General features: G+C 37.9%; 1 protein-coding gene across 1 annotated transcript in view; it reads left to right on the forward strand.

The window, feature by feature from the left end:
• DMTF1 (cyclin D binding myb like transcription factor 1) overlaps positions 1–10,710 on the forward strand; it is a 42,888-nt gene extending 32,178 nt beyond the window's left edge. The window contains exons 14-20 of the mRNA XM_079932187.1: positions 1,188–1,339; positions 2,869–3,078; positions 5,837–5,922; positions 8,636–8,791; positions 9,338–9,715; positions 10,294–10,441; positions 10,594–10,710. Coding sequence (XP_079788313.1) covers positions 1,188–1,339; positions 2,869–3,078; positions 5,837–5,922; positions 8,636–8,791; positions 9,338–9,715; positions 10,294–10,441; positions 10,594–10,703 — 1,240 coding nt within the window. The 3' untranslated portion in view covers positions 10,704–10,710. The remainder of the gene's footprint in view (positions 1–1,187; positions 1,340–2,868; positions 3,079–5,836; positions 5,923–8,635; positions 8,792–9,337; positions 9,716–10,293; positions 10,442–10,593) is intronic.
• Positions 10,711–11,160: the final 450 nt, after the last annotated feature.

Genomic DNA, 11,160 nt, shown 5'->3' on the forward strand with positions numbered 1-11,160 from the left:
TTAATTGCTGTGGCTATCTAGATTGGCTTTCCTCTTTTGGTTTCCATAGATGCCTAATGTCTGAAAAGCATCCTTTCCATAGAGAGCCACTGTTTAAAATCCTAAATATTTCATATTGAGCTCTTTTTTGTTTTGTTTTGTGTTTGTTCCTTTTTTAGTGGATTTAGTGCTCGTGTAAAGTACCAGATTGAAGGCGTGGAGACTGAAGTCCTCTCTATATCCACAGAACAGGTATGGCACAGGCAGCGGCAGTGCAGCTTTTCCGCTGTCCCACCAATGTGCCTCAGTCCTAGCCAAGAGGGACCATGTTGAGGGTAAGAGGGCTATCAGTCTCCATGCCCTTCAATCTTTGGCTACTATGCTAAGATTGCCCAGTCTACAGTTACCCCACACCTTCAAACTGGACCAAATTAGACACTTCCATTTCATACATATCCCAAAATAGCTTTAAGATAATCCCAAGTTTATTTTTTACATTAGTTGGTTTAACCATTAAGACTCAGAAACTCAAATGAGCAAAAATACCAGCAAAAAAATAGCTGAGACACTTAAGTAGTAGAAGTTGCTTTTGTGGCTACACCCTACTGAAAATCAAGATCGTGACAGTTAAAAGTAGAAAACAAATAGACATTAAAACCCCAAATTTAGTTGTACTATTTTGTATTGATTGTGGTTTTTTGGGTTGCTGCCTGAGTATTGTTTTTATCTTTTTATCACTTTGTTTTGAGTTTTGTTTTTAATATAGTTTTTTCTAGCTAGTCATCTTTATAAATAGTTCCTTTCTAAGTAATTTTGTTTATTTTACAAATGGAAAAGCTCAGATCTAGGAAATAACATTATAACACACTATAAAACATTGTAGAACACTATACAACTAAACCTGTCCTTATCTTATTCTAACCTTTAGCTATGCCCTTTCCTTCATGGTGCTTCATCTGGTTCTGACCATTTATGGTATGGCCCACTGGTGGTACCATTAACAAGGCTGCTACTGTGATGTTTCATAGCTCTTAGCTGTGGAAGCAGGTCTGCACTCCTGCAGTCCATCCTTTCCTATGTACCTGAACAGTAGCATCTCAGTGACACAACCTGCCATTCCCTTTATTGCCAGTGCCATCATCTGTAGTTAGAGGAGGGTTCTTATGGAGAAACAAACATCTAACAGATGCTTATTTTGTAACTTGCAGGATAGCAGAGCTTGATGTAGCTGATGAAAATGACATAAACTGGGATCTGTTAGCAGAGGGATGGAGCAGTGTCCGTTCACCACAATGGCTTCGAAGTAAATGGTGGACCATCAAAAGGCAAATTGCAAACCATAAGGATGTTTCATTCCCTGGTAATGTATTATTTGCTTCTTAAGTCCTTCCTTTGTCTTACCGTATTTAGTCCTCAAGGAATTAGAGGTTAGAAGTTCTTTGCCTCAGCTGAAGAGATATGAATCATAGTAGGCTTTTACTTCAACCTCTGCCCTATTTCTTTGGGTAACTGTCTTCCCCTGAGAAGAGTTGATATGATTTTTAATTCTCAAAGCACCAAAGATAAACTATACACATCGGGCTTCCCTGGTGGCGCAGTGGTTGAGAGTCCGCCTGCCGATGCAGGGGACGCAGGTTTGTGCCCCGGTCTGGGAAGATCCCACATGCCGCGGAGCGGCTGGGCCCGTGAGCCATGGCCGCTGAGCCTGAGCGTCTGGAGCCCGTGCTCCGCAACGGGAGAGGCCACAACAGTGAGAGGCCCGCGTACCGCAAAAAAAAAAAAACTATACACATCTACACACATTCTTATCCTTTCACATAAACTATGAAGAGGAAGTAAATTTTAAATGTGTATTTTCACTGTATACAAAGATGTAAGAACTTAAATTTAAATCAACTTTTACGAACTGAATAATTTCAAATAACTGGGTTAGAGAAACTCTGTGGTGATTTATTTTGTAGAACAAAAGCTTGCAGATTTCTAATTTCATTTGTTATGTAAATCTAGAGAGCTTAGGTTTGCTTAAGTGAGATATAGCATACTTTCCACTTCACTGTCTGCTTTGTTCTTAGACACGGAACTAAATTGTAGTCTGTATGATTTAGGTAATCAGATTCCCTCCCATTGGTCTAGTGCTCCAACTTTCATTTTTGCAAAGGAAAATTAAATGCTGAGGAATTTGGCTTGATGAAAATGTGATTTTTTTCTTTAAATACCCAGTTATAAATTTATTTTACACTTAAAAATTATAAATTCTGGTATAACCAGGAGAGTGAATGAATACTAATGTAACATGAACCCAGCCAGATTGCAGCATTACCTGAGAGGATTGATGTAGTTTATCATGATTAGTAGAGGAGTTGGCTTTCCTGTACAAGAACTCAAGGCGGTTGCATACTGTTTGGAAAAGCTCAGCTGCTACTCTGGAGTTGTAAGTTAGACTCACAGCCAACTGATTATGTTCTTGCAGTGGCTAAAAAGTGCCCAGGGTTGGGGGAGGGAGAGTAGTAGACTATTCATTGCTGAATGAAAATAAGTTAATTAGCATTACCAATATTCTCCCTAAATAATAAGAATTTTATCAAGAAGTCCTAGGACATAGAAAATGTCTTATTTCCATGTTCCTTACAATGGCTTTTAATTCATCTTTGATGGCAAAAACAGTATCACGTTACGAATTTTTTAAATCTCTTTTGACGGATGTTTCCAAAAATTTCCAGACAGGTTGTAGTTTTAAAATATTTTTATTGTTATTTTGGTAAGATCACATATCCAGTATACAATTATTTATTCCAAATACTTTCCCTCCTTACCCCCCACCTCCCTTGCTGCTTAGATGGTGGTCTGTCGGAGAATCAATGTTCTTTTTGTCTACCCATCTCCCTTCAGTCTTGATAAAAGGTCTTAAACAGTTACATGAGAATCAAAAAAACAACCCAACGCTTTTGGAGAATAAATCAGGATCTGGAGTTCCAAACAGTAATTCCAGTTCCAGCGTACAGCATGTTCAGATCAGAGTTGCCCGCTTGGAAGACAATACAGCCATCTCTCCAAGCCCTATGACAGCCCTGCAGATTCCAGTCCAGATCACCCATGTCTGTAAGTAACCTCCAGACTCCATGCTATTTGAACTATATGATTTCGTTAATGGCTCTGACACCTTTCAGTCTTCTAGAATGTTGACAGAAATTTATCCAAGTTGAGAAATTAAAGGAGATCTAAGGCATTTTTTGTTTATTAGCTTGATTAATATTTGCACAAAGGATGAATGTGTGACAGGAAAGAATGATAACCCACTGCCCAGCCATTATAAACCATTTTAAATCATCTTACTTTCTAGGTGTTATAAAGAATTAATGGTTAATAGAAAACTACCTAAAATACAGTCAACTAAGCAAAGAAAGAGAGTCCCTAGGATGGCACATCATTTGTAGTAATTCACCAGAAGACACACAAATGAAGAATGGATTTGAAGTCAAATGTAGAAGACATGGGTTTTGGTGAGGTTGAAAAACATTTTCTTCAGAGAGTAAAGAACCAGTGTCCTACGGGAACTGTTTTGTTTACCCCTCTCTTTTCCTTAGCCTGTGACATTTTTTTTGTGCTTAATGAGATGAGAACCCAGTGATTGTTATAGGGAGAGGAAATTTATTTCCTAAGATCTAAGCCAAGTTGATCTTTCTACCTTTCCATTAGAGAGGGACAGAAAAGGAATGAGGATAAAATTCTCAGAACCATATTATTTTTCACTTTTACCTCACTTTTTTTCCCCTACATAATGTTATTTGCCTATGGAAAGGCCATTGCCAAGAGTTTATCAATCACTTGGTGTTATTCTCAATCAGGGGATTATTGGCATTTTAAGTGGGACAGTTCTTTCTTGGCAGGGATGTCCTCCTGCACACTGCGGGATGTTTAGGGTCCCCTGACCTCACCCACAAAATGCCAACCGTGCTTTCCAGTCAGTATGACAAATAAAAACACCCTACAGATTTTCATATATACTCTATGATCCCATTTGAGAATCACTGGGCCACTTATTGGCATTATTAACACTGTATTTCTGGGAATTCCATGGCGGTCCAGTGGTGAGGACTCCGTGCTCTCACTGCCCAGGGTGTGGGTTCAATCCCTGGTCAGGGAACTAAAATCCCACAAACTGCACCGCACAGCAAAAAACAAACAAACGGACCAAAAAAAACAAACAAAACCTATATTCTGATGTTTAAATTAATTATGCTTGTCTTATTCTTAAAGTTCTAATTTAAATTTGGTTATTTGCTTTAGCTTTCTACCAGTGCAGTAAAGCATGAAGAATTTATTTTCTTTAGCCCTGCTTGTTTTGTTTTGTAGTCTTGAGGATTGCAAAGCAACTGAAATTACTAGTCCACCATAAATGTGAGAGCTACTGTTGGCTAAAAATTTTTTGTGCATGGAGAATGTTACAGTTTTCCTTGGCTATTGGGTTGACAATACTTATTGGGAAAATAGCAAACGTTTTATAAATGGTACCTTAATATCGTTCACAGCATGGCTTTTTTTTTTTTTTTAAGTACTAGAATAATTTTATTTCTTCCAGCAAGAAATGTGAGTATAGTAAGAGTTTTACAACACACCCATTATTCTTGTCATTTGGGCTAAAGTCTCACGATTGTTTCTTCCTTTAGGTTAGAGGTCAGGGATTTGCAAACTTTAGGGCCAGAACAGTAAATATGAATATATTAGGCTTTGCAGGCCACATAGATCTCTATGGAATTTTCTATTTTGTTTTTAAACAATCCTTTAAAAATGTAAAAAAAAATTCTTAGCCTTGAGCCACATTTGTCTCCAGCCATAATTTGCTTACCTTTCATTTAGGTTATTTATCTGAAATCACTTCAAATTATTCTAGGTATGATCTTAAGAATACATCACATAGTAAGAGAACTAACATGAATTCAGTGCATTTCTTTTAAACTGAGAAGCATTATAGTCAGAATATAATAAACTAACATTATACATTAAAAGTCAATTTCAAATCATTTTTCACATAGATTTACCTACAGGTGGGACTGAAAGCACCAAATGAGATTACATTTCTTCTCATTAGCCCTAGTTCTGTATAACCTTGAGCAGACAATGATCAAGTCTGAGCCTCACTGACATATCTGTAAAGAGATTATACTGTCTGATCTCTGAAGTGCTATTTAGTCTCCCTAGTACAGTCATCTGAAACTATATATATTTCATGTTTCTGATCCTCACAACAACTATATGAGGTAGACAGGGCAGATAAAGTCTCTGAACATTAGTTTGGGTTAAAGTAAGTTATTTGCCCGGGTTTACATTGCCAGAAGTGATGTCACTACAACTAAAGCCTAGTGTTACAGGACACCTGTATATTCCAGACATCTATACTTCTTACCAGAAGGTCCAGGAAAACTTATTTTATCAAGTTCCTGTCTCTTTGCAGGTTAGCCTTAGTGTATTCCTCTTACTTCCTAACATTAGAAATATTTTATTATCTATAGCAGAGGTTAGCAGATATTGTCTCTGTCACAGCTACTCAACTGCCCTTGTAATGGAAAAGCAACTGCAGAAAATACATTAACGAACAGGAATGAGTGTGTTCCTATAACACTTGATTTATAAACACTGATAGTGGGCTGGATTTGGCTGTGGGTCATGGCTGGCTGACGCGTATATCTGTGCCATCCCAGACAAGTCCATTAGATTTCTTATCTCTTATAAGAAATTTAAATGACTTTGGGTTTCCAGGCAAATTATTCAATATGAGATTGCCCTCATAATTAATTGAGTACACTAAGAAAATTTAAATTTACGAAGTGTTTGTTTATTGTCCTTGTTCTTACCACAGCTTCAGCAGACTCCCCGGCTGCTACTGTTGACTCGGAAACAATAACACTAAACAGTGGAACACTACAGACCTTTGAGATTCTTCCAGTGAGTAACTACTTTAAAAAGCAGATATTGGCCATTTTATGCATAAGAAAGATCAGTTGGTATCAGTTTTAGAAATGTTATATAAGCAAAAGAAATGTAGAAATTAACCTGATTGTCATTAAGTGTAACTATATCCATGGCTTTGAAAGCCAAGATGGTTAGAAAACAACATAAATCAGACTTCCACTTTTATAATTCGTCTTTTTTTATCTATATATAAACCAATAATATGTTCTTTTTATAGATGAAAATGACAGTGCTAACAAGTAGGGTACATGCTATGTATTTTTATTGAGTCATAAACAAATATATACTCAAAAAGTTCATATTGGTTATTTGAGAAAAAGTTTATGGAATGAATTATTTAACAACAGTCAGTAAACACTACTAGCCCATTGGGGGATACAGGATTTAAAAGTCCTAGTCATAAATGATATAGCCACTTAGGCAAAGAATCTTGCAATCCCTAAAAAGGTTAAACATATAGTAATCATATGACCTACCAATTCTAATCTCAGGTATACCTAAGAGAAGTGAAAATATATGTCCACATAAAAACTTGTACATGAATGTTCATAATAACTAAAAGCAGAAACAACTCATATGTCCATCCGCTGATAAATGGGTAAATAAAATGTGCTGCAGCCATACAAATGATTATTTGGCAGTAAAAAAATATGCTACCACGAGGATGAACCTTGAAAACGTTATGCTAAGTGAAAGAAATTAGACACAAAATATATAGTGTACGACTCCCATTTATCTGAAACGTCAAAAATAGACAAATCTGTAGACAGAAAACAGATTAGGGGTTAACTATGCTAAGAGGTTTTGGGGAGAGATGGGGCATCACTGCTACTTTAAATGTAATTCCTTGGAGGGGTGGTGATGAAAATTGAAAAGAAAAATGCCCCAGTTCTTTCCCTTCTTTCTAAAATAGGTAAACCCAGAATTATTAGCTCATTTTTCATGAAGAATATATAAAGTATATTTTATTTAAATTATGTCAAGATTTATTTGCTGTGAAGAACATAAGGGGTATTAGTGCAACAGTTTATTTATCCTATCCACAGCCAAATCTCATAGGAATGGCCCACCTAGCCATTCCTATGGCTAGGACCAAACCAAAAGGTTCTTTTGTTGTTGTTGTTGTACACGGGCCTCTCACTGTTGTGGCCTCTCCCGTTGCGGAGCACAGGCTCCAGACGCGCAGGCTCAGCGGCCATGGCTCATGGGCCCAGCCACTCCGCGGCACACGGGATCCTCCTGGACCGGGGCACAAACCCGTGTCCCCTGCATTGGCAGGCGGACTCGCAACCACTGCGCCACCAGGGAAGCCCCAAAAGGTTCTCTTTTGGATCTCCTACTAGGCCACTTGCTTAACTTAAGCCTCGGTTTCCTAATCCATTGGTCTCCAAAATAGGGATGTGTAAGAAGACCATTTGCCATAGGTAGAAAACAACTTCGCTTTTCTGCCACCTCACCCTCCCTTTCCCCCTGGCCTAATAAACAATATATACACATATATTTAGGGTATGTGTTCAGGTTTTAACTTACAGGGTCACAATCAAATATTTAGAGACTCTTATTTATAAATAAAACATGATAATAGTGCCTCAGCTTCAAAAAATTATGAGCATTAAATGTATTTAAGCATATTAAATAAAACACATGTATATGATATACATGTACATGTAAAGTATTTATTATACTGCCTGATCATATGTGATTAATAAATACAACCTTTAGGAAAACAGCTAGCTTTCACTTTTATAGAGAGGGAGGGGACAAAGTGAGTCCCCATTGTGTGCCAGGCACCATCACAATCATTTCTAATCCTCAACAAACCTTTCTATGAGAAGTAGTTACTGTATCTGCTTTAGCATTACAGAAACCTAGATTCAGTGAGTCAGTAGCCAGGAGAGCTGCTGTGGCCTAAGCCCACAAGACCACATCAGACTAAAGAACCCAGGCTATACGACTTTAACTTCCAGCTCTATTCTAAGTGCAAAAACTTTTCCTTCAGAGTGTTAGGATAAACCAAACTCAGATTATCACGTAGAAGCTTATGGTTGTGAAACGTGTGTTGTTGTTCAATAGTTTTGTTACACTTTCATAAAAGATCTCAAAAGATAAGCGTACTGTCAGTGAAACAGCTTTTCAATTAGAAGTTTTTTCTTTCAATGAACACTAGTTGCTATTTCTATACATTTTCTCTGAACATAAAAAAATTTCCTAAAATTATACTATGAAAAAAATCTATTCAAGTAAGTAAACACTGCCATAGTGCCTTTTGGAAAATGTGAAGCTTTTTTAACTGGGAGACTGCTAGTTTTTATGTGCTACAGAGAAGGGATAAAGAGGGGAGACGAGACATGCTGGATTACTGTGCTAGAAACAGTGGCTTATGAGACCATGTCTTGGACTGAGACAGATAGCTGAGACCAGACCATAGACATACAGGGAGTGAAGAGTAGGATCAGGCCTTTCCTCTGTTAAAGCTGCAGGCCGAGAAATGACTTACAACAGATAAATGGTCCAGGATGTTATACCCTTCATTTTATTATTTGCCCCTTCCTGATTGGTAAGTACATTTGTGGCTAGTAAATTAAAGTCCCCGTTTTGGATGTAAAGCTAGACTTAATGGGTACTAAGTGTACTTACTCAGTGGTTTGATGCACCTGTGTTGATCTTATTTTTCTTCTTCCTTCAGTCTTTCCATTTACAGCCCACTGGCACTCCAGGCACCTACCTACTTCAAACAAGCTCAAGCCAAGGTCTTCCGCTAACTCTTACTGCTAGTCCCACAGTAACCCTGGCGGCTGCCGCTCCCGCTTCTCCTGAACAGATCATCGTCCATGCTTTATCTGTATGTCACCTTACATAAATTCCTTGATTTTTCTAGTTTCTGTAGAAAAGACTCGCTAACTGATAAGTACCACCAGAGATGGACTCATGTGCCTTCAATTACAATATCTTGGGGGAGGGGGAAATAAATTTTGAGCTCCTTTCAAACACTTTAGTATCGATACCTGTTAGGGACCAGGATTAGTTGATACAAAATATAAGAGCCAATACTAATGTAGTCCATTTATTTAAACAATTCTTCCTACCACTGTTGTCCCAGGAGCAATGTTTTACACCTTCACTGGGGTACATCCCTTGTTCCCTGGGTCTCCTTACATGACATGGACTTCCGTTAGGGGAAAAGGGATATTACGAGAGCAGAGGCCCCACTGTGTAAAGAATAGGGTTCTAGAAAAACAGTGATAAGAACACTGAAGTTCCAGAGGTGAGAGAGAGGCATGAAGGGGACAATAGGGTACCACTTATAAATATCATTTGTTGTCTATAACTTTAGTCTGGTGGGTACTTTTTCATTTTGCCACTGATCGTTTTCTTTAACATTTTATAGCCAGAACATTTGTTGAACACAAGTGACAATGTCACAGTGCAGTGTCACACACCAAGAGTCATCATTCAGACAGTTGCCACAGAAGACATCACCTCTTCCATATCGCAAGCAGAACTGACAGTGGATAGTGATATTCACTCATCTGATTTTCCTGAGCCTCCAGATGCCCTAGAAGCAGACACTTTCCCAGATGAAATTCATCAGCCTAAGATTACTGTAGAGCCATCATTTAATGATGCTCATATATCCAGATTCAGTGACCAAAATAGCACAGAACTGATGAACAGTGTTATGGTCAGAACAGAAGAAGAAATCTCTGGCACCCACCTTAAACAAGAGGACGCACCCTCCCCTTTAACCCGGGCTTATGTTACTGAGGTAAGTTGCACTTAAGGAAATAGCCTTAAGCCTCAAACCTGCAGTTTGGGAAAAGCCTAGAAATCATTTATGGAAAGATGTCCTCAGTACCTCCTATTTTCTTTAGACACACAAAATAAAGCACAAACCCCTACCTGACCTGAAGTATCATTCAACCAGCAGTGTTGCTCTTACCACAGTTCCTCACTAAAACCTTTCCTTCTCCACCCCCTATAGACTGAGAAATGTTTGTTGGAACCCATGGAAGCATTTTCCTGAGGATGGTTTGTAACAGGTCTTTGTGGTTCAGTTTAGGAACCTCATCCCACAGTGTTACAGCTTTGTTTCTTCTATATTCAGGGTCTATAGCTGAATTGGTTCTTTAAAATTATTTTTTGCTAGTATGTAATACATTGGGGTATGAGGTTATTACTTTTGTCCATTTTAAGACCTTAACTTTGATTTCTTTTAATTTTAACTTTAAAGTGGGATAATATTTGAAAGTTAAGTCCCTTCAAGCCTAAATATGTTTGGAGAATTAAGGAAAACTAATAAGGAATATGAGACAGAATCTCATTTTTTTAATTATTATTACTTAGGATTTAGGGTCTCCTACCATAGAAGAACAAGTTGATCAAACAACAATTGATGATGAAACGATACTTATCGTTCCTTCACCACATGGCTTTATCCAGACATCTGATGTTATAGATACTGAATCTGTCTTGCCTTTGACAACACTAACAGGTACTGTAACTCCTTCGAGTGCCTGATAAATCTTAAGGTGGAAATCTGCTTGTTAAATTTTCACTTTGGTAGAAGAACACTTACTCTAAATTCTTGACATGGATTAGAGGATGTATATATTTAAGATTAACTTGAAACTTATCTCATTACAGATCCCATATTCCAACATCATCGAGAAGAATCAAACATCATTGGATCATCTCTGGGCAGTCCTGTTTCAGAAGACTCAAAAGATGTTGAGGATTTGGTAAACTGTCATTAGGTAATTCTTAGAAACAGGTAGTTCAGGCAAAGAAGCCACACTGTTAATTACAACATCTCCAAAGAAATAGGAGCAACCCCCAAGAGGCTTAATTTACCATTCCTCTGGCTTTTAAATAGCTACAGTGCTCAAGCCACATACAGTGTTGCTGCTATGACTTTTTACCTCCTTTAAATATATCATCTGAGGTCTAGTCTTATGACAGTGTAGCTGAGTGGAGCACTGGGGTCTCTCTTAACTGTAGAGATCCTAGTGATCAGTGTTACTTGTCAGCGGGGAATTTCATTCACTTTAGCTGAGAGAAGTTTAAAATCACCAAAGCTTAACTACTGTTTTAAAAGCAGTAATATTCATCTCTAAAGATCAGACATGGCACTCTATCCAGTCTCAAATAGGCCTGTTTATATTTCAGAGAAGCTACATCACCATGGTCTAGAGCTTACCAGTGACCTTCTCC

Source organism: Stenella coeruleoalba (assembly GCF_951394435.1).
Source record: "Stenella coeruleoalba genome assembly, chromosome: 9".
In the NCBI taxonomy this organism is placed as follows: domain Eukaryota; kingdom Metazoa; phylum Chordata; class Mammalia; order Artiodactyla; family Delphinidae; genus Stenella; species Stenella coeruleoalba.